Raw genomic sequence first — 25,637 nt, 5'->3', positions numbered from 1 at the left:
TTATATTTTTTAATACATTTTTTAAAAGTAAACTTTATTGAAAAGTCAGACGTTACAATTTGTGAAAACACAGAACATTAATATAATATAATACAATGCCAGGGGGTCACATTATACAAAACGGTGATAAATTAGTTAATAAAAATGTTGTATAAAGTGCATAGGACTCGTGTTTGTGACATGTTCGTTTGTTTCTGTTTCTCTGGGTGTGTTGTCCTTCCGGTTCAAAGGATGGACCACCAAACTATTCATGTCAAATCACACTGTCCCTTTTTTTTCAATGATGTAAGAGTATCAAATTGTATCGTATCGTATCGAATCGTATCAAATCGTATCAAATCGAATCGCACCGTATCGAATTGTATCAAATCGTATGGTATTGCATCGGATCGTTGGCTGAATATTGTGTATCGTATCGCATCGTATCGCATCGTACCGTATCGAATCGCATCGAATCGCATCGAATCGGATCGTTGGCTGAATATTGTGTATCGAATTGTACCGAATCGCATCACATCGTATCGAATCGATCAAATCGCATTGTATCGTATCGTATCGCATCATATCGAATCGCATCGAATCGTATCGAATCGTATCGAATCGAATCGAATCGTATCGTATCGTATCGCATCATATCGAATCGCATCGAATCGTATCGCATCGTATCATATCGAATCGTATCGAATCGAATCGAATCGTATCGTATCGTATCGTATTGTATCGTATCATATCGAATCGTATCGAATCGCATCACATTGTATCGAATCGTATCGCATCATATCGTATCGAATCGTATCGTTGGCTGAATATCGTGTATCGTATCGTGAGATTAGTGTATCGCTACAGCCCCAGTAAATCCATGTGAAGAAGTCTGAAACCAGGCTAACCGAATCATGATATTTTTGTCTAAACCAAACCTTTTTGTTGTCTGAACCTATCAAAACGCTGCACACGGGAAGCGAAGCTGGATCTCTAAATCATCGTACTCCTCCTGCCTCTAAACGTTTGCAACTCATTTATAATACGGCGTAACTCCTGCAGAATTTGTTGCCATGGGAATGAGAACAGGTTGGAATATTTGTGGTCAATGTAAACACAGCCAGTATTTCTGCCCGAGCCACGTTTGTGTCACATACCTCAACAGGGGGCAGTGGTGCAATAAGCCTTCCTCCCGCCACTGGACTCGAACCGGCAGCCCTCCAGTCTCCGCCCCAGTACAAGAAGGGGGGGGAGGAGGAGGCGGCAGGCGAGTGGGGCAGGCTGAGGGACAGGGAGGGGGAGAGGGGCAGCGAGCGGGGCAAAGGGGGTGTGCTGGACCCTTTCTTGGAGCCCTTTCGCTGCTGCGGGCAAAAGGCGTGAGAGGAAGAAACGGCCTGGGAGAGAGGGAAAGGGTGAGGAGGGGTGCCGCTGGCCCGTCTGCCACAGGTGTGCGGCAGGCCCAGGGCAGGAGGAGGGACAAGGGACAGCGAGAGGGATGGATGCAGCGAGCGAGGACGGGAACAGGGGGGGTTACTCACGGATTGTCGGAAGGGTTGAATGGGGGCAGTGGGAGGGACCTCCATGCTGGGCTGCTTCCCAGTGGCTATGCTCTTCCGTCGGGCGCGAGGATCTGCAGCAGGGAGGGGGAAGGTAAGACTCAGTTAGACGTCAGTGGAAGGGAAACACCGAAGGTTACATGAGGACAGGACACAACATTTGTGCTGCAAGACACAGATTGAGGAGGTGGAGCGAGAAAGATATAGAGCCATAAAGCATGAAAAAAAACCTCCAGGAGAGCTTTTATTGACAGTCTGCCTGAAGGGATAAAAGAATATCTATGGAAGTTTTTCTGTACCATCAGTTTGAATACAAATTTCTAATATTGAATCAAAATCAGACTTTGAATTTGAAAAACCAACAGTGTAAAAAAAAATTCAATTTCTAAAAAAAAATTCAGTGGAAAAAAATTTAACTTAAAAAAATTCAACTTAAAAAAATTTCAACTTAAAAGAATTCAATGGAAAAAGCTTTAGTGGAAAAAAAATCAACTTCAAAAAATTCAATGGAAAAAGCTTTAGTGGAAAAAAAATCAACTTAAAAAAATTCAATGGAAAAAGCTTTAGTGGAAAAAAAACAAACTTAAAAAAATTCAGTGGAAAAAAATTCAACTTCAAAAAATTCAGTGGAAAAAGAACCAGACTCATCATCCGGGTAAACAGGGAGAAGCAATCGATCCCTGTCTCAATTCATCCAACAGCAGCCAATCAAGTTACGCTCCATTGGACAGATCAGCTCAATAGATATTAAGTAATATCTATTACTCAATTTTATTAACACTGAATTTTTTAAAGTTGAATTTTTTTAGATGTTGAATTTTTTTTAGATGTTGAATTTTTTTACACTGATTTCTTGTTTTTAGAAATTGATTTTTTTTCTACACTGTTGGTTTTTCAAATTCAAAGTCTGATTTTGATGCTGTAAAAATTCAATATTAGAAATTCGTATTCAAACCCTGACGGCACAGAAAAACTTCCATAAATATCACAGAGAGCAACACAGAGGTCAAAGGTGAGCCTGACAAAAATAAAACCATACAAGGTCATACGGCTGCTTCCACAGGTGCTGAGTGCAATCTCAAAATACTCCTACATCTGTTTCACACCAACAAAGTAGGTGTTGGACTGTCGGAGGGATATATTTTCTGTCTCGACGTCAACTCAGGCAAATGTTAACGGTCTGCACGCTGTGGAGAGGAAATGGAAGATGCATGGGTAGAGAGGACTAAGCATTAAACAAACAAAGCATTTATCGACTTTTGTCAGGCAGTCGGTGCCAAACGCACTGACCGAGCCGGTGAGGGAATAAACTCGTGTCTTTCACTTGGAAGATGTACGGTCAGAGTGCTCGTTTAAATGGGATATATCATGAAAACGATCCATTTTTCTGTGCTTTTGGAGCTTATATTTGTGTGTATGAAGTCACTGCCAACTCAGAATTTATTAAAAAAACAAGCCGTAAAATTTGTTTGGAAGCCTCTAAATTTAAACGTCTCACTCAGGAAGACGTTCAGATTTGCACTCTATTCCTGCACCACACTGGAATGGAGTAAATGATATAAATCCAGGGCTAAATATCTTTATAAAGGGAGCCGATGGACTGGCTGTGGTATTTGACCAAAGCCTGTCACAAATCTGTCATTAAGACCTAAGGAACTTAAGACAGAGTACATATTCTTTTTTTGATTGATTGGTAGAATTTTATTTTCGAAAATGTATGTAACTATTTGTACATACAAAAGAAAGAAAAAAATAAATTAATAAAAAAAATAAAAAAATTAAATCACATGAAGTGCTAATACATAATAAAACATCACACATTGTTCGAAAAAGGAATGGGAAGAAGTACAATAGTTTTTTAGTTTCCCACCCCTTTTTAACTACTCCTCAGTTTGTAAATATCCTAACTACAATACATCTATATAAATATATGCCATATATACACTTCCTAAATATCTAAATAAATATATAATCACAAAAATAAATATATACTACTGTACACACATATCCTTGCAATATATATATATATATATATATATATATATATATATAAAACAATCCCCATAAATAAATATATACCATATACTAATTAAATTATAATATAACAATTAACCTTATTCGTTCATAAATTTATCCCTCATCTTTAATGTGCACATTTAAGTTTGACCTATTTGGTTCAGCTCCTCTTTCCCTGCTATCCATCCAGCAAATCTGAGGGAAGTCAATAAAATAAAAATACACCAGTTTCTTCAAGGCAAATACCTGTTCATGCTAGTTATAGTGAAAGTGACTTTAATGAGAGCCAGAGGTGCAAAAGACTGTAATGTTTCACAGAATTGAATAAAAAAATCTATTCATCAATATATAGCCTTTCCTCAATATCCAGTTAGGCGCCAAAGACAGGAAAGAAGGGAACCTTTGACCTCTACAGGCCCCTCTCTTTTCGAACCAGCTGCCAGTTTGGGAGGCAGAGCCTTCAGTTATCAGGCCCCTCTCTGTGGGACCAGCTGCCAGTTTGGGAGGCAGAGCCTTCAGTTATCAGGCCCCTCTCTGTGGAACCAGCTGCCAGTTTGGGAGGCAGAGCCTTCAGTTATCAGGCCCCTCTCTGTGGAACCAGCTGCCAGTTTGGGAGGCAGAGCCTTCAGTTATCAGGCCCCTCTCTGTGGAACCAGCTGCCAGTTTGGGAGGCAGAGCCTTCAGTTATCAGGCCCCTCTCTGTGGAACCAGCTGCCAGTTTGGGAGGCAGAGCCTTCAGTTATCAGGCCCCTCTCTGTGGGACCAGCTGCCAGTTTGGGAGGCAGAGCCTTCAGTTATCAGGCTCCTCTCTGTGGAACCAGCTGCCAGTTTGGGAGGCAGAGCCTTCAGTTATCAGGCCCCTCTCTGTGGAACCAGCTGCCAGTTTGGGAGGCAGAGCCTTCGGTTATCAGGCCCCTCTCTGTGGAACCAGCTGCCAGTTTGGGAGGCAGAGCCTTCAGTTATCAGGCCCCTCTCTGTGGAACCAGCTGCCAGTTTGGGAGGAAGAGCCTTCGGTTATCAGGCCCCTCTCTGTGGAACCAGCTGCCAGTTTGGGAGGCAGAGCCTTCAGTTATCAGGCCCCTCTCTGTGGAACCAGCTGCCAGTTTGGGAGGCAGAGCCTTCGGTTATCAGGCCCCTCTCTGTGGAACCAGCTGCCAGTTTGGGAGGCAGGGCCTTCAGTTATCAGGCCCCTCTCTGTGGGACCAGCTGCCAGTTTGGGAGGCAGAGCCTTCAGTTATCAGGCCCCTCTCTGTGGAACCAGCTGCCAGTTTGGGAGGCGTGGCCTTCGGTTATCAGGCCCCTCTCTTTGGAACCAGCTGCCAGTTTGGGAGGCAGAGCCTTCAGTTATCAGGCCCCTCTCTGTGGAACCAGCTGCCAGTTTGGCTCCAGGAAGCAAACACCCTTTCCACCTTTAAGACCAGGCTTAAAACTTTTCTTTCTGATAAAGCTTATAGTTAGGGGTGGCCCAGGTGACCCTGAAACATCCCACAGTTAAGCTGCTTTAGACCCAGGCTGTTGGGGGAGCTCCCATGATGCACCTGTACTCTCTTTGCTCTCCATGTGCACGTCCATCTCTTTCTCAGCAGGTATCTGACGGGGCCTGGTGTTATGGTGCTTGTCCCCCCCACCCCCCCCCCCACCTTTTCCCGTCCTCTCGACTCCCAGGTGGTTGAGGCAGATGGCCGTTCTTCCCAGTTCTAGCTCTGCTTCAGGTTCCACTTGGCTTCGTACACGCTCAGGACAGGGGAAGAAGTTTCAATGCAATCTGTTAATTTCCTTAGCTCGGCAGCTTCTTTTTCTTTTTTTTTCTTTTTTTTTTTTAAATTGGCCGTGTATGAATTGGACTAATTTGGAATTTGATTAATCTAATGTGACTGGGTTATGATTGTATTCAGGGCCGTTTCTAGCTTTGTGGGGGCCCTAAGCAAGATACCGTTTGGGGGCCCCTAGTTTGTCAAACTACAATGAAGAGATTCCTAACCATTTAGATGGAACACTAGATCTATTACACTTCATGAGCAAAACAGGCTAGAGTTTAAATTAAACATCTTAAGTTGAACCACTCAGGCAAGTTAAACTAATAAGAATATATAATACAAAGAAAACAATAAATAAAAGATTTTGAGTTTTTTTAAAATATTAAACTTTAAAGATCGTACCCAATTACAAAGTAGATAGATACTTTATTGATCCCGAAGGAAATTCAAGCGTCCAGTAGCAAGACATAAAGCAATAAAAAATGTTTATACAATTATAAACACTTTAAAAACAATCTAAGAATTTAAAAACTATTTAAAAAAACAGTTTAAAAATCTAAAGTGACCAGTGAAATAAGACCAAAGTGAAATATAAAGTGACCAGTGAAATACAGAAGCGCCATCACTTAAAGCTGTTGTACATCCTGATGGCCAGAGGAACAAAAGAGTTTTTGAAGTTGTCACTTTTAAGAAGTTTCTGCATTCATCTACATATTGTACTAGTTAAAGTAATAAAACTAAGAAAAATGATCCAATGCCACAATATTCTAAAATAATCAACAGGATGCCTAATATTTGTATATCACTTAAAAAACTAACAGTAGAACACTTCTAATTAGAGGCCTATAAATAACACACCAAACTTAGTAAATTAATCCTAAGTAATGCCAAAATCGTGTCAAATGCCTGAGAGACAACTTTCACTGAACAATGACAGAGCAGGACAACAACATGCCTGCCTCCCTGCTAGAATCTGAATAAACGGGTCTGGAGTCAGTCAGTCATTCCCATGGCAGGACTGACTGTTCATTCACGTGTGACATACTCATCTTATATAAGCAAACTTTCATGAGGCAAACACTGAAGCCGAGTTTATAACGAACAAATCCCAGCCAGCTACACAACATTTATCCGAGACTAGCTAGCAGGACAAATAAACACAAAAAATGTCCCACCTCCAGCTATCCAGCCCACATCACCCAACACATGCCTTACCTTTATTCTCGGGACGTTTTTCTTCCTCCATTTTTCCGCGCCACTAATATAACTTCTTTATGATGCCATTACGGCGTTTGTCTTGTTAACTTTTCTCGCTTTTTAGGGGAATGATGGGTAGATGTCAATCATTCCCGTCACACCTGTTGGCGGCCTGCTACGCCACTCAACGTGTGACAGTGCTGTACTTTACACAAACTCTACACACGGTCGCCAGCATTCGTAGATTTTGTTCGTAACTCCAAACTTTTCGTCAAATCCAATCGCTAACCAAGCCTAGGTTGCTGACGTTAGCTGGCAGCAATATCACTGAACGTTAGGTTAGCAAAACAATTACACCAAAAACACAAACTTACCAGCAAGGGATGCACGAGCGTCATCTCTCCATTTTCTTTTCTTTCTTTTGTCAGCGCCAGAATCATGTGGTAATGAGCCTAAAGTAAAATCTTTTACTTGACATTCTAAATCTTCTTCACTGTTAACGGGCATAACTCGGAAAACGTCAGGTAGGAGGATGCTCCACCACCTCCGATGCGGTAACTTTGAAGACTGTACCATTCAGGAACCATTGTACAATTTCAGGAAGGGGGGGGGGGTATAGCCTAGATAAGGTAAACACATCTAATTTGCCCTAATCGAGTAATAGGGCACACAATTAAGAAAAACAACGCTGGGCCTGTTCATGACTAATTTATATAATTTCTTTAATGTAATAATATAATAACTATCATGAATTTTTTTTAACAAACTTAATTTTGGGGGCCCCGCCAGGTACTTGGGGCCCTACGCGCTCTGCGTACTCTGCGTATGCGGAGCGGCGGGCCTGATTGTATTACAATTAATTGGATTCTAATTGGCCTGCCTTGAGATGGCATTTGTTGTGATTTGGCACTACATAAATAAAATTGAAATTTATTCAATAAAATCTTAATCCAATTAAAACATCTGCAGGAGATTTTTGGACCAATGGGTTTGAGATTCCTTTCTTCCAACCAGCATGAAAACACCAAGTGAGGGGAAAAGATCTTTGAATAACGGTCTGAAAGTGCTGCACAGCCTTTCAATTAGCAAACAACAGCCCGACGTCTGACTAAAGCTGGAGTTTGACGGCCATTTTGACAGCAGAAAACAGTGTAGGAAAGTTCCTTGGAAGGATGAGCACCTTGTATCAGAGTAAAAATTGTAGATGTCATGGCAACGATCCCACCGTCAATTACGCCCGCCAAACACAACAGATAAAAAACTTGTTGCTTTGAGTGAAATATCAGTCTAACAGCTGTTTATACTGGCAATGAATACCTTTCTGTCTTTTGATGTAACATATTAGGATGATAACAACTTTACAGCGAAAAACAAAAACACTGAAACGTGTTTGTGCCAACCTCGATCCGTCTTTCATCTGCCCCATCTGTGATGTACGCAAAGAATTATGGCTGCTTTTTTTACACCAAATTTCACAGAACAAAGGACTAAGTCCTTTCAATGATAAACGTAGGTTTTAAAGATCCTTCCTCGACGTGGCCCTGGGGTCTTTTGGAGGGTCTTTTCAACGAGAGGGGGTCATGTAACCAGGTGTGAAACCTTCGTTCTCGGGGAGATATTTTTTGTCTTGATAGGTCCAAAGTCTGATTGGATGAGTTTTATTTCATTCTCTGCCTTTTTAAATTTGCTGGACTGAAACTTTGGTTGTGGAGTGAGATGGGGAATACATGAGGACAGAGAGTGCCAATGTGACAAAATAGCTCTTAAATGTTTTTTTTTTTTTACTGTGATTTTGTTGTAAAGGACAAACAGAAACATCCACAATCTGTAGAAATATGTAACATTAACAAACTTTCAATTAATACGGCTGAAGATTTAATTAGCCTCATCTAGACCTTAAAGGAAATGCAGAAAGGGCATGAAATAATCTTTTAGCACCTTTGTGTTTAAGTGTTTAACCTTCAGAAGCTTTATGTTGATGAGTTGTTTTTACCAAACAATTCAAAATGATATATGAAATAACAATAATTCATTTGAACCGCTTCATTTAGAAAGGAATTTGAATGATTTTAAATGTTTTTTTCTTTAATAACCAACGCAATATGTGATTATTTTCATATTGTTTTCAGACCGTCTCTTTACACTTAAAGGGGAAGTTTTTTTTTTTTTTTTTAAACCTGGACCTTATTTCTGGCATAAAATCCCTTCATCTATTCACGATAACATTTTGCTGAAAGTCGGCGTCCTTCTGAAGATATTTAGATCACTGGAGATCAGCGTATATCCATATAACGGGAGAGAACAGAGACAATACAGCCTCTAAATAAGGCATTATCTGTCTTTATTTCACCAATACTTTAAGCCGAAGGTATGAATGAACGCGTACTATTGCACTGTTAGCTCAGAGCTGCCGTGTTGTTGTTATTGGGGGTTATCGGGAGGCTTATAGGAAACTTTCTACATACGCGTCTACTGGGTCATCGAGGCGTGAATGAGCTGCAGCACAGCTGCACGTCATGTAGAAAGCGTCCTATAAGCCCCCCGACAGTCCCAACAACACAGCAGCTCTGAGCAAACAGTGCAATAGTACGCATTCATTCATTCATTCGGCCTAAAGTATTGGTCTCCGATTGTCTGACAAACATTTTAAACTGGCCCCTTCTTGTTCAATGTCATGAAAAACGGAAATTTGCATCTTACTTTTTAAAAAAGTGCCTCTATTGCACCATCAGTGTTGACTTCTAATATCTGCATTTCCTTGAATAAGGACCAGAGTTGGTGGGTTGGGGCATTTAAAAGTAAAATAACTTTTAGCAGAGGGGAGAGGAGTCACATCCTACCATGATCTAAATAATGTTTCTGCTGCTTTTAATTATCAATTACATTCCGTGAAAAAATACACAGTAAAATGTGAAAAAAACACCGGTGACCTCACACAAACAGCCGGATATAAGCTCATATTAAAAGTTAATCAGTAGAAAAAGCCAGCAGACATGCGAGCAGCTCCTTAAGGGTGGACAGCTGTGCTTGTTGATGTCGAAATAATCACGCCAACACGCAATGTTTGGAAGATACAATGTTTTCCACGACTATCTGAGCAAAACAAAACAGAGGTTGTTGGGAATGTTATTAGCTTTGCAAATGTGAATCACATGAGCTGAAGGGAAACTCAGTCATTAGGATTCACTGACTGCAAGCCATCTGCTATATTTTACTGGATAAATGCAAAAATGTAGATGTTGCGATGGAGCTGAACAAAAAAAGTAATTACAATTCAGCCTCTGGGGAGCTTGAATATATCTCCACAAGATTTCATGCCAGTTCATCCAATAGAAATACTTCAAACACATTGACAAACTGCGACCATGGCTTAAAAAAACAAACACAAATGTGACTTTTTGCCTAAACATCCTCACAAGCAAGCAAATATGCAAAGATATGAGAAAGCCAACAGCAAGTCACACCATGTAATCTCAGAAAAGAACAAAGCATTCTCCTGTCTAACAAGCACAGAAACAACGGTCCTGCTTAAATAATCCCTCATTTGTTTGCTCACATTGATATTTCCCCGCTTTACAGCCACTGCTTTCTGTTAATTATGCCGTCTTTCTCCTGCTCCATCATTGCTGTATCATTTTCTCTCCAGCTCTTCTGTCCCTCTGATGTTCAGACACACACACCTATGCTCTCCCACGCAGCTTTTTTTTTCTCCACATCATTTAAATAGTGCATTTATCTCTCCACATATCCTTAAACCTTGATCTTTCTCCTCTCTCCATCTCCCCAACAATTTCTTCCTCCTCCCTGCAGCCTCTTCTTGTTTTCATGGCTCCCCCCCGTCCCCTCCTCTTCAGATATGTTCAGCATGAAGAGCCCTCCATTTTCTCCATGCTTACCTTTATCTGTATTCCTCATTTTTCCTCTCGGCCCTCTTCTTTCACTCTCTTTCATTTACCTGTCCAAATGGCAGTCTTTTCACTGTAAGCCTGCCGGTCTCTCTGTCTGCAGTCCTAACATTTTCTCCAACCCACGCAAAGAGGAAAAAAAAAAAACTACCATGACAGAGTTTGCAGAAACTGTTACCGATGTCTTTGTCCAGGTTCACAATTTAAAAATCTACCACCAGTGAGGAGGATAAATAACAGATGGAGGAGAATTATGAAATAAATATGCTATAGTGAGAAATGCTGACAGATCAATGAGGAGAAAGGGAACATTTCTCCTCTTAGCTTCTTTGAATTTAGTCAAATATCTCCGCAGAACTTTGTTTATTCCTGGTCCCAGCAGTGGAAATGCAGCATTTAAGTTGAAGCATAAAGACTAACTATAGCTAATAGTTTCTTCAGACTGAGAACTGTGATGTAATCACTTATGATTGTTCAATTTTCAATCCCGAATTTTTAGGGCTGAACTAAAAAAATCTACTTGAGCTCAACGACAGAGTAAAGCTCAATGAATTTGCTGTTGAGGGAAAGTAAAAGCCAACACCATGATGTAATGAGCAGGCATATAATAAAGCACTGGAAACACTGTGGTACAGTAATCTGAACAGGTTACAACATATGCTGCAGGTCACATTAGAATTAGGACGAGCATAAGCGGTTAATTTGGCCATGACTCAGCTGTTCAGAAGAATCCAAAAGGATTTAATGTGGGGAAAACTCCATGTTTCTTCCAGGTTTTCCAAAAAAACAAGAACCTTTGACACCAACTGTTTTGTTTTAATTTAAAGCAGAATTAATACGCGTGTTTGTAACAGTATCATCATTATCAGGATAATATAATGTTTGCTAGATGCTGATATGTGAAACCTTTACCTTTAAATGAAGTAAAAGATGACATTTTCCTTGAGTTGATAACAACAGTCAGAAGCCAATCATATTATCTTAAAAATGCAGACAGTTATGGAAGTTTAAACTAAAAAGGAGTATTTTCAGCTGCCTCATCCTCTGCTACTACAGTTTGTCTTACACAACAGCAGTAACATTGATTAAAATAACAATATAACATGTTGTTTTGAGAAAACTACGATGTCTGTAAGCAGTGTTCGAACTATGCCGAGATTTTCGGGGGGTCCCATTTTTTCTTGGGGGGGGGGGGTTGCTTGCTTGCGCTTGACTCAGAGCGCTGATCTCGAAAACACATGACAAGCCTATATACAGAAACATACGCGGACCGCACAGCTTTATGCCAATTACGCACACAGGCTCCACACCTCCACACACGCATCGCGTCTGCAATCATAACTCATCAGGGGAAATCACATTTTGCCAATATTTTAGAGACCCCCCAACATTTCCCAAATCATGTTTTCGGGGGGGGGGGGGTCTCGTGTCACTTTCAGGGGGTCTCGGATCCCCCGAGTCCCCCCGTAGTTCGAACCCTGTCTGTAAGGACTTTTTACTAGGGCTGGGCGAGTTAACTTGTTATTATCGCGTTAACTTGTTAATTATTTAACGCCAATAAATATTTTATCGCGCATTAACGCAGGTTTTATTATTGTAAAAGTCTGTTGAATGCATCACATTCACACAGTTACAGCAAACACCACGAAGCATAGAGTAATAAAATAAAAGTTTTACTTGTTTCAACATAAAAGCACGTATTTCAAAATAAATTTAAAAAAAACTCCTGCATTTACAGCCAAGTTGAATTGTCTTCTCAGCGTAGTAGTTCCAGTCTAAAATATCACTTAAAGGCAAAACACACAACTGATAGCAGCAAGTCATTCAAGGAAACAGACAGTGGAGCGAGGCTTCTACATAAAAACTACAGAAAGATGCTGATGTTAAAGTGTGTTTGCACAACAAATGTTATGGCACTTTCATTCATATGGCAGCACATTTAAAATAAAACTAAATGCTAAAAGCTATACATTACTTTTGGATTCATTTTTGGATTTTGCGTACAAATGCGATTAATCGTGATTAATCAGGGAAATCATGTGATTAATTAGATACATTTTTTTAATTCTCAATCACTTGATTTACAGTTCAGTCTCCCACAAATGAAAAATACAGCACACACACTTTGTTTCTCTGTTTAAATGAATGAAGGTCGAAGGAGTATTATTGATGTGAGAGTGATCAATGTCTGAATGATTGATTGCCATCAGTGTTATGCATCTTTCTAAAAACGGCTTATGTGACAAGGTGGGAGTGATATCAGGCGCTTTTAATTTGAAGAAAATTAAATTTTACGAGTTTAAGAAGACCGACACAAAACGTGAAGACGATGATGCAGCTTGGTAGCCGGTAAGTTACTGATTGGTCATCCATCTTCTTTAGATTCAGAGTTTATGAACTTTCTTCATCTGGTATGAATGCATTCAAAGTATTTAAGTGTTTGTTACTTCGCAGGAGGTGTCAGTACGCACTGCTGGAGGTTATATACCATCTGCATGTACGCATTTTATCTGCTGCCATCTCCGTGAAAAGGCCTGAGAGCGGTGGTTTACTTTAGAACTTATTGTTTCCCGTATATATAAATATATAAAATATTAATGAGGAAGAACAGACTGCAAAGAAGAGAGGGGTGACAGAGGATTTAACTGGCATCAGCATCACAGCAATAAAACCAGTAATTAAAGCCACTTGTGTGGGTTTGTTTTTTTTCACGGTGAGATCACAAAAACAGGCACCTGTGAGCTGATGTACCGTCCTGATTCTTAGGGTGATCATAAAGAAAGTAGGGAGCATATGTTTCATTACATCCTCCAGTGAAGGTTTTTATTGGTACTTGCAGGTGTCATTCTTCGCTTTCGGTTAAGACAGCCTTTAACTAAAAAAAAAACCCTTTTTTCAGGCTTTTTTACGTCCATCGGTGCCACAGACTGCTCTGCTGGTGTCAGTCTATCATTATTATCATCATTAAACACGCAGCGCAGCAGACTTTCAGTCAAACATGTTAAACATGTCATCCTGAGCTCACCTTACTACTGAAGTTAAAGGGCTGAAGGTTTTTCCTGAAGAACGATTTTGTGATGCAAATGTATTACTCTTTTGAACGCATATTGTTTGAGAAGCAAAACGCTTTATTTTTTAAACCCCAGCCAACTAGCCGGACTACCTTCATCAACACCAAAACGAGGCTGGAACTCTGCTCACAGGACGCAGCGGGGGGTAAGAAGATGTTCAGAAATGATGTTGCTGATATGGGATGTCATACAGCTTCATGTCAAAATAGGCGAACTATCCCTTTAAAGGAAAATAGCTACAGAGGGTCGACTCTTCAGTCCATCCTTCTGTTTGATTTTGAAGATGGAGAAAGATTAAAATCTTAAAATGTGGCACTTCTACATCCTTTAGACGCTGAGGCTTCTTTTCTGCAGCGTAAAGTTTGAAGTGGCCTTGCTTGCCAAAGGCTTCCCGTGATAATCCCTTGCCCTTGTGTTTATATAAGCTGCAGATGAAAGTCGGTTCTTTTGTCATGAGCCTTGGATTTGTGTTCCGGTTAGTTTCGGAGAGCTTCCCCCTCATTTGTTCTGTTGAGTTTTACTTCCTTTCCTGTGTCACACCTGGGTTGATTAACTCTCGCCTGTTTTCTTCTTTCTTCCCCCTCGTCACTTCCCCAGCATCCACACTCCAGGTTTTTAGTTGATCTTTTCATGCTGCAGCCTTGGATGTTGCCTGTGTGCTTTTCCCCTGTTCAGTCTCAGTTTGTTTTTTTCTTCTGGGATCTCTGTGTTTGGTTATTAAAAACCTTTAAGAGCATCTGCCAGCTTTGCCCCAACAAAACGTGACATCTTAATGCAGTTCTTGCTGCTTGAAGTGTCCAGTTTTAGGATCGTATCCTTGCCCACGCACAGAAATGATTCATAATGATAAGCATGATATCGTTTTTTAAGGATTTCAGTGATTTTCTAAGACATTTGCTGACAAACTGGGGATCATCTGCCCATCTCAAATCTTCAAAGAGTCAATCAACTATCTGTCAGTTTGCTGAAATAACAGTAATTATTAATCTTTTTACCTCCTTATAAACTCTAAGTGACCCCCATCCCGACGTTTTTCTCAAATTCAATGAGGAAAAATGAGGAATCTTGGGTTCAAACTGCAACGAGAGAAAAGGTTGGTGCTCTAAAACATGATAATGGCCAGAATTTAAGCATTAAAAGATAAAACTACAGCAAGTAACAAGCAGATGGATAAGGCTATTTAAGTCAAATTAAGCGATTTGTAACGAGCACAACAAATCTCAAACAAATGGAGATTACTACTCGCAGGTGAAAAGACTTTTAAAGGAGGCCCCACTTATTGCAGTTCACCTTTTGTTTAATTCAGATACTGCTGAGCACCATGTGAGCACTAACTTTCTACCCCCAAAGGTGCTCCGAGGCAGTGTCTCACGTCTGATATTTCCAGCCTTTTCCAGTGTGAACACACCGTCTGTCTTTGTTCTTATTTACACACACATATGTGTTGTGTAGAGAAATCTGAATGGGGAACACAATTGTGTGCACAGTGTATTATAAATTATTATAAATGCAATTTTATGGTCTGTAAGAAGATCAGGAGGAAGTCGTCGTCCTCCTTTTCACGCATTTAAACATTTATCCTGCTCTAATAATAATAATGCAGGAAATCACATTATTGTGTGTGGTCCAAACAGGCGCGTATGTTTAACCTCAAGCCTCTTCTCAAAATACAATTTAGTGCAATGTTAAACTCATAGATAACACAGGCAATCCCTCTGTTGCTGGAGGGTGATGATCTGGATGTATCCTCATACTTTTAAACACTCCTATCGGAGCACAAAAAGGAGATGTACGTGCATGCTGGATGCTCGAATTAAACGTAGTAAGTCTGCTCCCATTTAAATTATGGAAATGTCTTGAATTAAGCATCCAACTGACAGCATTAATGCGTAAACATTCCTCCAACCTTTTAGTTACACACAGAACTCCAGTTGATGGAGGCAGCAGCAGTAACAGAGGCTCCTGCACAATATTAGGACCCGCCAGCTGTTGTGTTATCTGTGGTAAGACTGTGATAAAAGGTGTTCCTCAGAGTCTCAAAAGCAGTCAACAGAGGGGAGCGAGATTCAAATGGAAGCCCATATGTGCCTACAAGGGATAGTTCGCCTCTTTTGACATGAAGCTGTATGACATCCCATATCAACAACATCATTTATGAACATTTTCTTACCCCCTGCTGCGTCCTGTGAGCAGAGTTCCAGCCTCGTTTTGGCGTTGATGACGGTAGTCCGGCTAGTTGGCTGGGATTTAAAAAATAAAGAGTTTTGCTTCTCAAAACAATATACCTTCAAAAGAGTAAAGGCCTCGGTATGCTACTCCGTAGCTATTGGGCAATCCGACTCTGTGGTCACGCAGAGGCTATTAATCCTTTCGAAGTTCTCCGTCGGGATGTCGGATACGAATGACAGTTCACCTCCCGATCAGTAGGCGTTGCTATGTTAAACAACCCCATCTCGTGACGTCTATGGTGAAAGTGGTTGATTGATTGTTCACCTTCCGGCTCGTTCCACTCCTCACAGTGAACGATGGCGACCGAGAGAGAAAGACTGTTGTTGGAGTTGGAGCTTGTTGATGTTGAAATGCAAATAATTTTTGACCAAATGTTGACCGGCACACAGTAAACTCTTTCAAAGATGGCGGTGTTGTTGTTCTGAGAGGAAGGAGCTAAACCGGGACAGTGATTCCCGAAATGATATTGTTAGCCGACCAATCACAACCCTTGCGTTCTCCGCGAGTCTCCTCGACGGATAGATAGATAGATAGATAGGAATGTTGGCCGACGCACGCAAGCGACGCAGAGTGTCTCCGGGAGGGTCTCCGTAGCCTTTCCCGGACGACTATAAATCAGGCTTAATACATTTGCATCACAAAATCGTTCTTCAGAAAAAGTCCGACCTCACAACCGCTTGGCCCTATTTTCTCTCCCTTCGTATCACTGCCTGCTGCCGCCTGCTGACAGCCGCACCTGTTACGGTGTTTGCTGCTCGGTCTGCACAGCAGGCAGTGATACGAAGGGAGAGAAGATAGGGCCAAGCGATTGTGAGGTCTGACTTTATCCTGGAGAACGATTTTGTGATGCAAATGTATTACTCTTTTGAACGCATATTGTTTTGAGAAGAAAAACGCTTTATTTTTTAAACCCCAGCTAACTAGCCGGGCTACTTTCATCAACACCAAAACGAGGCTGGAACTCTGCTCACAGGACGGAGCAGGGGGTAAGAAGATGTTCATAAATGATATTTCTAATATGGGATGTCATACAGCTTCATGTCAAAAGAGGCATGCTTTAATTTCACCTACACCTATTTTTACATCCAATCTATGCTTCTTTAAATGAGGCCCCTGATCGTGAAGTTGCTCCTGCTTACTATAAAGAATATCATCATTCTGTGCAGTCCATCTTAATTTTATTCTATTCTATTTGCCCTTCGTTTAACCAAGAAGGTCCCATTGAGATCCAAACTAAATCCATCACATTTCCCTTCCAGTTAAAATCGATTTAAAAACAGCTTCTGCTGGCTGTCTCACACAGGGGAGTACCTGGAAGCTAATGGTATTTTCAAGCAAATTTCATGCAAAAGGAGCATAAAAAAAGAAACATAGACCCTAGAAACATTTAAAATAACTCTACTGGTTGAATTATACTGGTGTTGTGACATGATAGAGAGCTGCAGTTTACCTAATAATGTCAATGCAATAAGCAGCAACGTGTGTATTTTTCCTCTCTGATTTACAATGGACCATCAGGAATTGGACCCTTCTACATTCGTGACTGCGTTTAATCCCTCGTGCACGTGTGGCATTGTCCATTATTTGGTAAACACAGGTTTAACCACAGGTGCAGGGAGCAGATATCATTTTGCCACCGTTCAGCTTGAAGAGAGACAAAAAAAAATTCACTTTAAAAAAAAAAAAAACAATACACCAAAACTACATTTTTCGACACTTTGCATGCACAGAGGGGGAAACGATGAGCATCTGCTTGAGCAAGGTCTCATTTACTCAGTCTACAAATCAACCGATCCACGGTCTTTATGCAAATGTGTTGGACTTCAGGGTGAGGTCGGCGGTGGGCGTCAGGCAGCGACGAATAAAACAAAAAAGATGCGGCCCAGTCGTTGTCTTTTCTGTTTAGTCTGAATACATGCATAAAAAAAAAAGTCTGGATTTTGAATCTATTTCTCACTCACTCACTCACTCACTGTCTTTTTGATCTCTACTCCGGCTCTGTGTTTCGTCGTCATGGCAACGTTTTTTCTTCATGAAGTACCTAACGTTTAATTTTGTCAGACACATACAGCGGGCCCACCATCCAGCAAAAAGCTCGACACATAGATGTTTCAGGCCAGTACAATACGATGCCGAGTAGATCAACAAAAAAATAAATAATCCAAAAGCGTCATTGGTCTTAGGATCACTGCTCAGAGCCCACAGAACGCGCTAATACGTGATGATTGTGAGCAGCACTGAAACTGAAAGACTTGTTGAGAAGTGTTTTTGATTTGCTTCTTGTAACTATTTTCAAATCCTGTTATGCAACTGTTGTTTGGAGATGATGTAAAAGCTTGAAAAGCAGACTGGAAAAAGGCAGAGGAATCGTCATATCAAGGGAGGCTGTGATTCTGTCTGCCTGGGGTCATACCAAATAGCCGAGCCCGTTTCTTTTTTATTTAGCCGGCCAATAAAGCGAACCATCGATGGAAATAACATTGTTTCAGTCGCTCTTTCTATCAGTGTGCAGGAATATTTTCATTTTTTCTTTTTTTTTTTAAAGGAGGCAGGGTTAAAAGATTACATAAGGAGAAAAGAAAGTCTCAATCCTAGTTATTGTAGAACAAACTATATCTGCAGAACATATATATATGTACATATATATATGTATATATATATATATATATATGTACATATATATATGTAAAAACTGAGCTCCAAACTAGATGAATACACCCAGAAAATGCATCAAATGGGCTGAAGGGCTCTACACATGCTCCAAAGTTCCAGCTTTTTGCATCTTTGTAATACCATTAAAATGGAAATAAATACAGTTGAATTCCCCCCCCAAAAGCTGCTCTTATTCACATGTTTTTGTTTCTTTAACACATCAGAAATTGTGATGTAAATCAGCCCATTAAGACAGCACTGGAAAAAATCTAAATCTTACCAAGTATATTTGTCTCATTGAGTATCTCATTACACTTAATATAAGACACAACTGCCTAACAAGTACCATTTCAGCCAGATATAGGGACTTGTTTTAATACAAGACATCTTTTGTTAAGTGAAAAAGTCTTGAAAACAAATTGTTTTGAGTCATATTTCATATGAAACAAGCTTTTTTTTTCATTTGAAGAGGTTTTTAAGCTAATTTCAAGATCACTTTTAACTCAAAAGTCCTAAATATCACACTTTATTTCAAGAAATCTTGACAAGCCGATTTTCACTAGTTCCATTGGCAGATTTTTTTGCTTATTTCAAGCAAAAACGTCTCGTATTTGTTGTTTTTCTTACTTATTTTTGGAGGGGCATTTTTTCCAGTGAGAATGCTAGACTGTCACTGCTCTAATAAAATCCTGATTTCATAACCATAGCGCCATTTGTGTCATTTGTCTCTATCTGGCAACCTGTCCAGGATGTTTCCAGCCACATATCTAAACTTTTATTCCTCATATAATTCTACATTTATTAAGTTTTTCATCAATTTGTCGTTATTTCTTAATATTTTTAATCTGTGTTATCTTATTCTTTTACTAACTTTTTTATGGTCGTGGCAGTCTTATCATCCCATTATCTTCTGGAGACTGGCGCCCTCACACAAGGTTACTGCACAATCATTAATATTCTATCTATTGATCGATCTCAATTGGATGAATTTTCAAAGAAAATATAACCTTCAGCATTAGATAAAAGTGTCTACAGAGGGCTTCTGAATTTTATGATATTTGGAGGATATTTCTGGAACTGTTGAGGGTCGGAGAATGAGATAAAAAAATTATTTAATTTGTTGTTGGGAGTGGAAGCTGTAACCTACATTTTGAATACTTTTTTATATTTATCATCATTTTTATTATTTATATGTGTTTATTTAATTATTTATTTTTTATAACATTCATTATTTCATATTCATTGCAGTAATTTGCTGACTAATTACTGCGGTTTAATGTATCTTTTTTTTGTCATTTAATTATTATTTTCTTTACTGCCATATGATATTTGGAGGATATTTCTGGAACTGTTGAGGGAGGGAGAATGAGATGATAAAAATGATTTAATTTGTTGTTGGGAGTGCAAGCTGTAACCTACATTTTGAATACTTTTTTTATTTATTATTATTACTATTATTATTTTTATTTATATATGTGTTGATTTACTTATTTATTTTTATCATTTTCATTATTTCATATTCATTGCACAGTAATTTGCTGTCTAATTACTGCGGTTAATGTATCTTTTTTTAATAATTTAATTATTATTTTCTTTACTGCCATATGTTTTGGATGTTTAAATTGTTGGATGTTGTTATATTAACATGAAAAACCAATAAATATATGTTTAAAAAAAAAAAGAGGCCAAATTTGACATCTCATATGCAATAACAGCACATTTGTTCACATGTGCCAGAGAGCACTCCTGCATTCACATGTTAGTGTGAAGCCATGTGCTCGGCAACATGTTGAACCGCTGTGCTCGTTCATTGTGAATGTAAATCTGATGTCAAACTGAAAGCTGAAGAGAGAATGTGTGGGTGGAAATTGCTTCCAGCTTAGACCCTCTGAGAGAACTGAGAGAGAGACAGAGTTAAAAGAGTGGGAGGGAGGGATGTGACACACATGAGTAAGAGGTTGGTTAAAAAAAAAGAAAAAGAGAGAAGAAAACGGTGCATGTGTGGGGGAGGCGGTGGTAAGTAGCCGTGTAGGAGTAGCAGGGACAGCACAAGAGCAAGACTGTATGTGATGAAGGCAGGTTGACAGCTGAATAGAGAAAAATGAAGAAAGGAGAGATGGAGGAAATGCATCTGGGGGAGTGGTAACAGAGTGGGAGGGAGGGTTGTTGGATGGAGACACAGAGCGAGCACAACAGCCAGAGATGGAGGCTGGAGAGGGAGTGGGTGTCTTAATAGCAGTGAAATGCTCAGGGCTTTTTGTATGTTTGCCTTTGTTATGATGGAACGCTGCTTGGCTCCCTGTTTGCTTTTGATTCATGAACTCTGACTGCGAAAAGCAAATCATTCTCTCCTGTTTTTGAAGTAGAATGTACGGCGGCCACGTCTGAAACTCTCATTACTGCGCTAACATGTAACATGCTGTCATCAGGAGCCACGCAGATTAAGCAAGACAAAAACTCTGAGAGGGATAGAGGGTTTCATCCCCTAAAAGCACCCCCCCCCCCCCCCCCCCCCCCAAGTGACTTTTTTTCAGTTTTTCATTTCTTGGAAAATGTTAATCTGGATAAACCTTGGTCACTTGCAGGGCTGGTAAAACCTACAATCTAAAAAAAATGTGTGCAGATGTTCAGGGACTCAAAGCTGATGTTAAACACAAATAACAGGAGGTTTCAATCCCTTGTGCAGCAGCAGCGTTTCCTTTGAAAGCTGACCTCTCTGTCAAAGTCTACTCTGCTTTTAGGATAAATTACCAATGGACCGAGTGAATGATACATGTGAAAACTTAAGAGCCCGGCAGTTAGCAGAGTCAGGATCCTGCTGCTGAGGTTTACCTGGTGACTTCACATTATTTTACACTCAGTGGGGTTACATGGCAATGAAAGGATCGGATTATTGGCTAAATTACAATCAGACTGAGTTATTAAGTGCATGTAGACACCTTAATCTGACAAGAAATTGGATCAGATCGGATTAAGACCCCGAGATAACTGGGTTGAAAGTCACTCTAAACCTGCTTGTAGACGCTGAAGCACGTGGTGAATCAGACTTTGCGTTCTGCGCATGCTCCAGATGTTTTCCCGGGGTCGTGACCCGGAAGTCAAAGGAGACGATATTCCTGTTGTTGTCGCCGTCAGAAAGAAACAAACAACGCGATGGAGAATGCTCCGTTGGGCATCGCGTTTGTGCAACAAGCAGCTCATCACAGACCAAATGTAGAGGGACGTAGCTTCATCTCGCTCTTCGTTCGTCATTTTCTCGAATGCCTGACTTTGATCCGATTCATTCCCCGCCATATATCCAAGGAGAATTACCCTTGCTCAACTCATTCTTATTGTAATTTAGCCAATAATCCGATCCTTTCAGTGCCATGTGACCCCACTGAGTGTCGTTGCCTCATACTCGTGGAGCAACACCACGAGACGCTGCCTTCAATCCCGAGCACGCTGTTTGGTGTAGGGGAGGGAAAGGTGACCCATGGACAGATAAAGCCTAAACCTAACCAAGTGGAATAATTTGAACAGAACTCCTAACGCTGACCTGTCAGGAGTGAGAGTGAAGTAGTTAAAGGACAAGAGGAAAAGGTTGTGTGGGATGTCCCTTCTTCCTCCTTATAAGGGTTTTTTCCAAATAAGCATTGACAAAGGTACACGTCGTTAAAGGTGAAGCGTCAACATCTTTACATAGCAAGAAATTATACATGCACACTTTTGTGTAGAAAGACATAAACCACATTACTGTGGGGAAATGACGATAGAAATTGTAGTAATTGTGATATTGTGGACAAACGTAGCTATTCTACATCTCAGTAGCCCAGAGATCCTCATAGCGGCTCCTCAAGCTTTAATTGGCGGCTCGCACTCGCATAGTAACTTATAACAATATGGTAACAATAACAATACATTTTTTCAAATAACATACAGCGAATACTGCACAGTATTAAGTATTTTTATTAATTTTGCATTTTTGTAGTATTAAGTCATTTTTATTAAGTATTAATTAAGGCTTAATGGTGTTTCCTAAAGGGGGAACTGTTAAACCTGGCAACGCAGCCCGCTTAAACCACCTCACACTTGACCGCAGTGCACGCTAGCTCCTTTAGCCAGCGCGAGATGCAGGCACAATGGATCGGTTTTTAATTAAAAAAGGACAAAAACCAGCACAAAAAACATGCTCATCCTGAATGTCTCACTATGATTACAACAACAAACTACAAATACAACATGAAGAAAGTCAAGGACATGCACGCCAGCTTCCACTCATCCCAGTATTAAAGCAAATATGGTCTTAATTGAAAATGTATTGGCTGTGTTGTTTCCTTTTTTGTGGGATGTTTTATATGTAGAAATATTTAGTATGTTGTCGTAAAAGTGGCTCTTCCCTTTATTTTGCTCTGCCAATGTGGCTCTTGTGAAAAAAAATAGTGAGTATCACTGGTGTAGGGGTTGAATCAACTTCTACTCTTTAACCCTAACTCAGAAACGTTGGTTGGGCTGTGTGCATCTCCCCCTTGTAAGACAATAGGTTTGTATCTCTATATCTGGGGTAAGATATGATTCAGGAACAATTCATTTCTAAACTCAGTTCAATTCATTGTGATTTGATTGCATCCTGGATGTCTAACCAGGTGTGTGTTTATTTCTATCGTTCTACTGCTGAACTTAATCAATATTGCACAGACTGTCGTCCAGTGTTTCTTCCTCCTGATGTAATCCAAATGATTCCAAAACATTAGACCTCACCGTGCATTTTAAACTGCATTAGCAGCGGTCGTCAGGCACGTTTTGTGTTCGACTTACGAGGAACGATAGACGCTTATATGCAATCATTAGAGCCTGCGTTGGGCGTCCAGCAGGGAGATTGGTTAAAGTGCTGCTCGAATGATGTGCAGATGTGACGCTGCCACCCGCTCTTACATTCGATTTAAATGTGAACGTGGAAGTCCTGCTTTGACTCTGGGAGATCTGCAGCTACAACTTATTCAACTGTAGTTTAAGCCTAAAATCAGGCCGTTGATTTATGGCACATTATATTCTATCAAGGGGTCCCTCTTCCAATGTAATTACATTATTTCCAATGTAATTATTATTTATTGATAAAATTGCATTCTGATTCACATCAGTTCACCTTTACACTCTTTCTGCCTGAGCTTACCAGATCAGCGACAGAAAAGAGCATATCAAGATGGTGCAGTCTGCATATACGCTGTACTTTTTCAGCGCCTGTCCATGGACACAGTGAGTCAGACAGTGGAGGCTGGTGCACACCAGAGAGCCATTGCATTAAAAAGGTTTGAGCAGTTGGCATCCTTTACATGTTGTTTGTTGGCCTGTGCATTCTCTATCTCTTGCTCTGTGCAGCTAGGTTAATTGACAGGCCTCGATTACCTGCTTGAACTTATTAGTTGGGGAGCCAAAGTCTCAAAAATGGGTTGAACCTGACATGGTCCGCCATACTTTTTATTTGTGTTTTTCATGTTCACTTTGACCCTAAGAAGCAATAATCAGAGGGTCTGCTCTGCCGGAAACATCGCAAAAAAAAATTGGGGCCATTTTAGTGTATGTACCCTTCATTTTTTGATAGAAAATGTTGGAAAAGTTTCCACATATCAACAGTGGGTTGGGTAAGCTGTCAATAAATGCATTCCAGATGCACAGAACCCATGTGGAGACAACATCCAATGAAATTATAACTCTTAAAATACATTTCTACATGATTTTGGCTCAATTTAATGCAAAGAAATCAGGCGTTTTTTTAAAAACTTTTTTCCAATATTTTCATCTTTACTTCATCGGCAATCAATTATTCCCCGAAATTATGACATCAGTCAGTATGCCATTCTGTTCACCAAACAGTATACTCATTCCATAGAAAAAATTGGAAAAATCCAACCAAAATCATTGGATCTGTGATGATTTCACTGCTGGGCCTAGTTGGCGATCAACAGGCTCAGAACCTCAATAGAATTTTAGCCTATTCTCAAAATTTCAAAAGACCTACGGGATATTTTAGCAGCATGGCACACTTACACACATGATCTTAGTCATTTGAATGAGTTTGAAACAACCAACCGACTATATTCCGAGGACAAGAGGAACGAGTTGAGTGGAATTCACTAAGCTGCCGTATAGGGACACTAAACCATGCAATTTGGTGTCATGGTTCATGTCTTTAACTCTATTCAGTTCTTCACAATATGCTCTGGAATATATCTGGAATGTCAACTTTCTGGGAAAGTTTCCAGCTCTAAAACATCAATCTGATAATCATTCATTCGATCAGCTGATAGACACCCATCAGCTATACCAGTTTTATCATATAAACGGCCATGGGAGGGCTCAGGACCAGAGGTGGGTAGTAACCAGTTACATTTACTTGAGTAAGTTTTTGAAAACATTATACTTCTAGGAGTAGTTTTAAATCTCTATACTTTTTACTTTTACTTGAGTAGATGTGTGCAGCAGAAACTGTCCTCTTACTCCGCTACATTAGGCTACAATGAGCTGGTTACTTTTCTTCTTACCTCTTTGGTATTCTACGCCTCATTATTTTTATCCCCCCGCGTACGCCTCATTTTAATGTTTTATTCTGACAGAGAGAGAGACTTCCGCCAAAGGCTCTACCACCTGACTGTGTTCCACCAATCAGACGCAGCCGTGCAGTCTGGTCACATGACCATACTCAATCTCAGCGGCGGGACGGGTTAGCTTTAGCATTAGCAGTCGTAGCAAACAAACAAAGAAACAGATGAAAAATGTCAGAACCAACGGTGGGAAATGAAGACGCAGACGAGGCCTCATACTGAAAGCATGTTTACCTTACAAAGAGTGAGAAACAGCAGCTACATTATGTGTCTTCTGTGTCAACCAAAACAAACGCACATTTCAGCAGAAACTCAACATCTAACTTGAGGAAACATGTAGCGGTAAGTTTCCTAAACTCATTTTTCCCCCCATGGATAGGTGAATGTTTGTTTTTTAGGTTCCATATGGGTTACATATGTTTTAAACATTTCCTAAGTCTCTCTTATTTTTTATTGAAGTTCTTGAATTTACCTGGATTATTTTAATTTAAGCTATTTTGTAATTAATTAATTAATTTTAATTTATTTTATCAATTGGATGAACTCTAATTTGCCTAAAGATGATTATTTAGTATTTTTGTCTGTCTGATTGAATGCTTGTGTTAACAAATGAATCAGACGTTACTCAACAGTTACTCAGTACTTGAGTAGTTTTTTCACCGAGCACTTTTTTCCTCTTACTCAAGTAATTATT

At 40.0% G+C, this 25,637-nt stretch overlaps 1 protein-coding gene across 6 annotated transcripts in view; it reads right to left on the bottom strand.

Annotated features, from left to right (window-relative positions):
* The window catches only part of syngap1b (synaptic Ras GTPase activating protein 1b), a 230,972-nt gene that overhangs the window by 63,407 nt on the left and 141,928 nt on the right, over positions 1-25,637 (bottom strand). For 5 of the 6 annotated variants that reach the window (XM_075466264.1, XM_075466267.1, XM_075466265.1 and 2 more), the window contains one exon: positions 1,518-1,609. In XM_075466264.1, the coding sequence (XP_075322379.1) occupies positions 1,518-1,609 (92 nt within the window). Of the gene's footprint in view, positions 1-1,136; positions 1,408-1,464; positions 1,610-25,637 lie in introns of all 6 variants that reach the window. The other variant, XM_075466269.1, reaches the window with a different exon arrangement.

The sequence above is a fragment of the Odontesthes bonariensis genome, chromosome 5, assembly GCF_027942865.1.
Source record: "Odontesthes bonariensis isolate fOdoBon6 chromosome 5, fOdoBon6.hap1, whole genome shotgun sequence".
NCBI classification, from domain to species: Eukaryota; Metazoa; Chordata; class Actinopteri; order Atheriniformes; family Atherinopsidae; genus Odontesthes; species Odontesthes bonariensis.
Note: the sequence above shows the minus strand (reverse complement) of the source record. Positions and strands in the feature narration are given on the sequence as shown.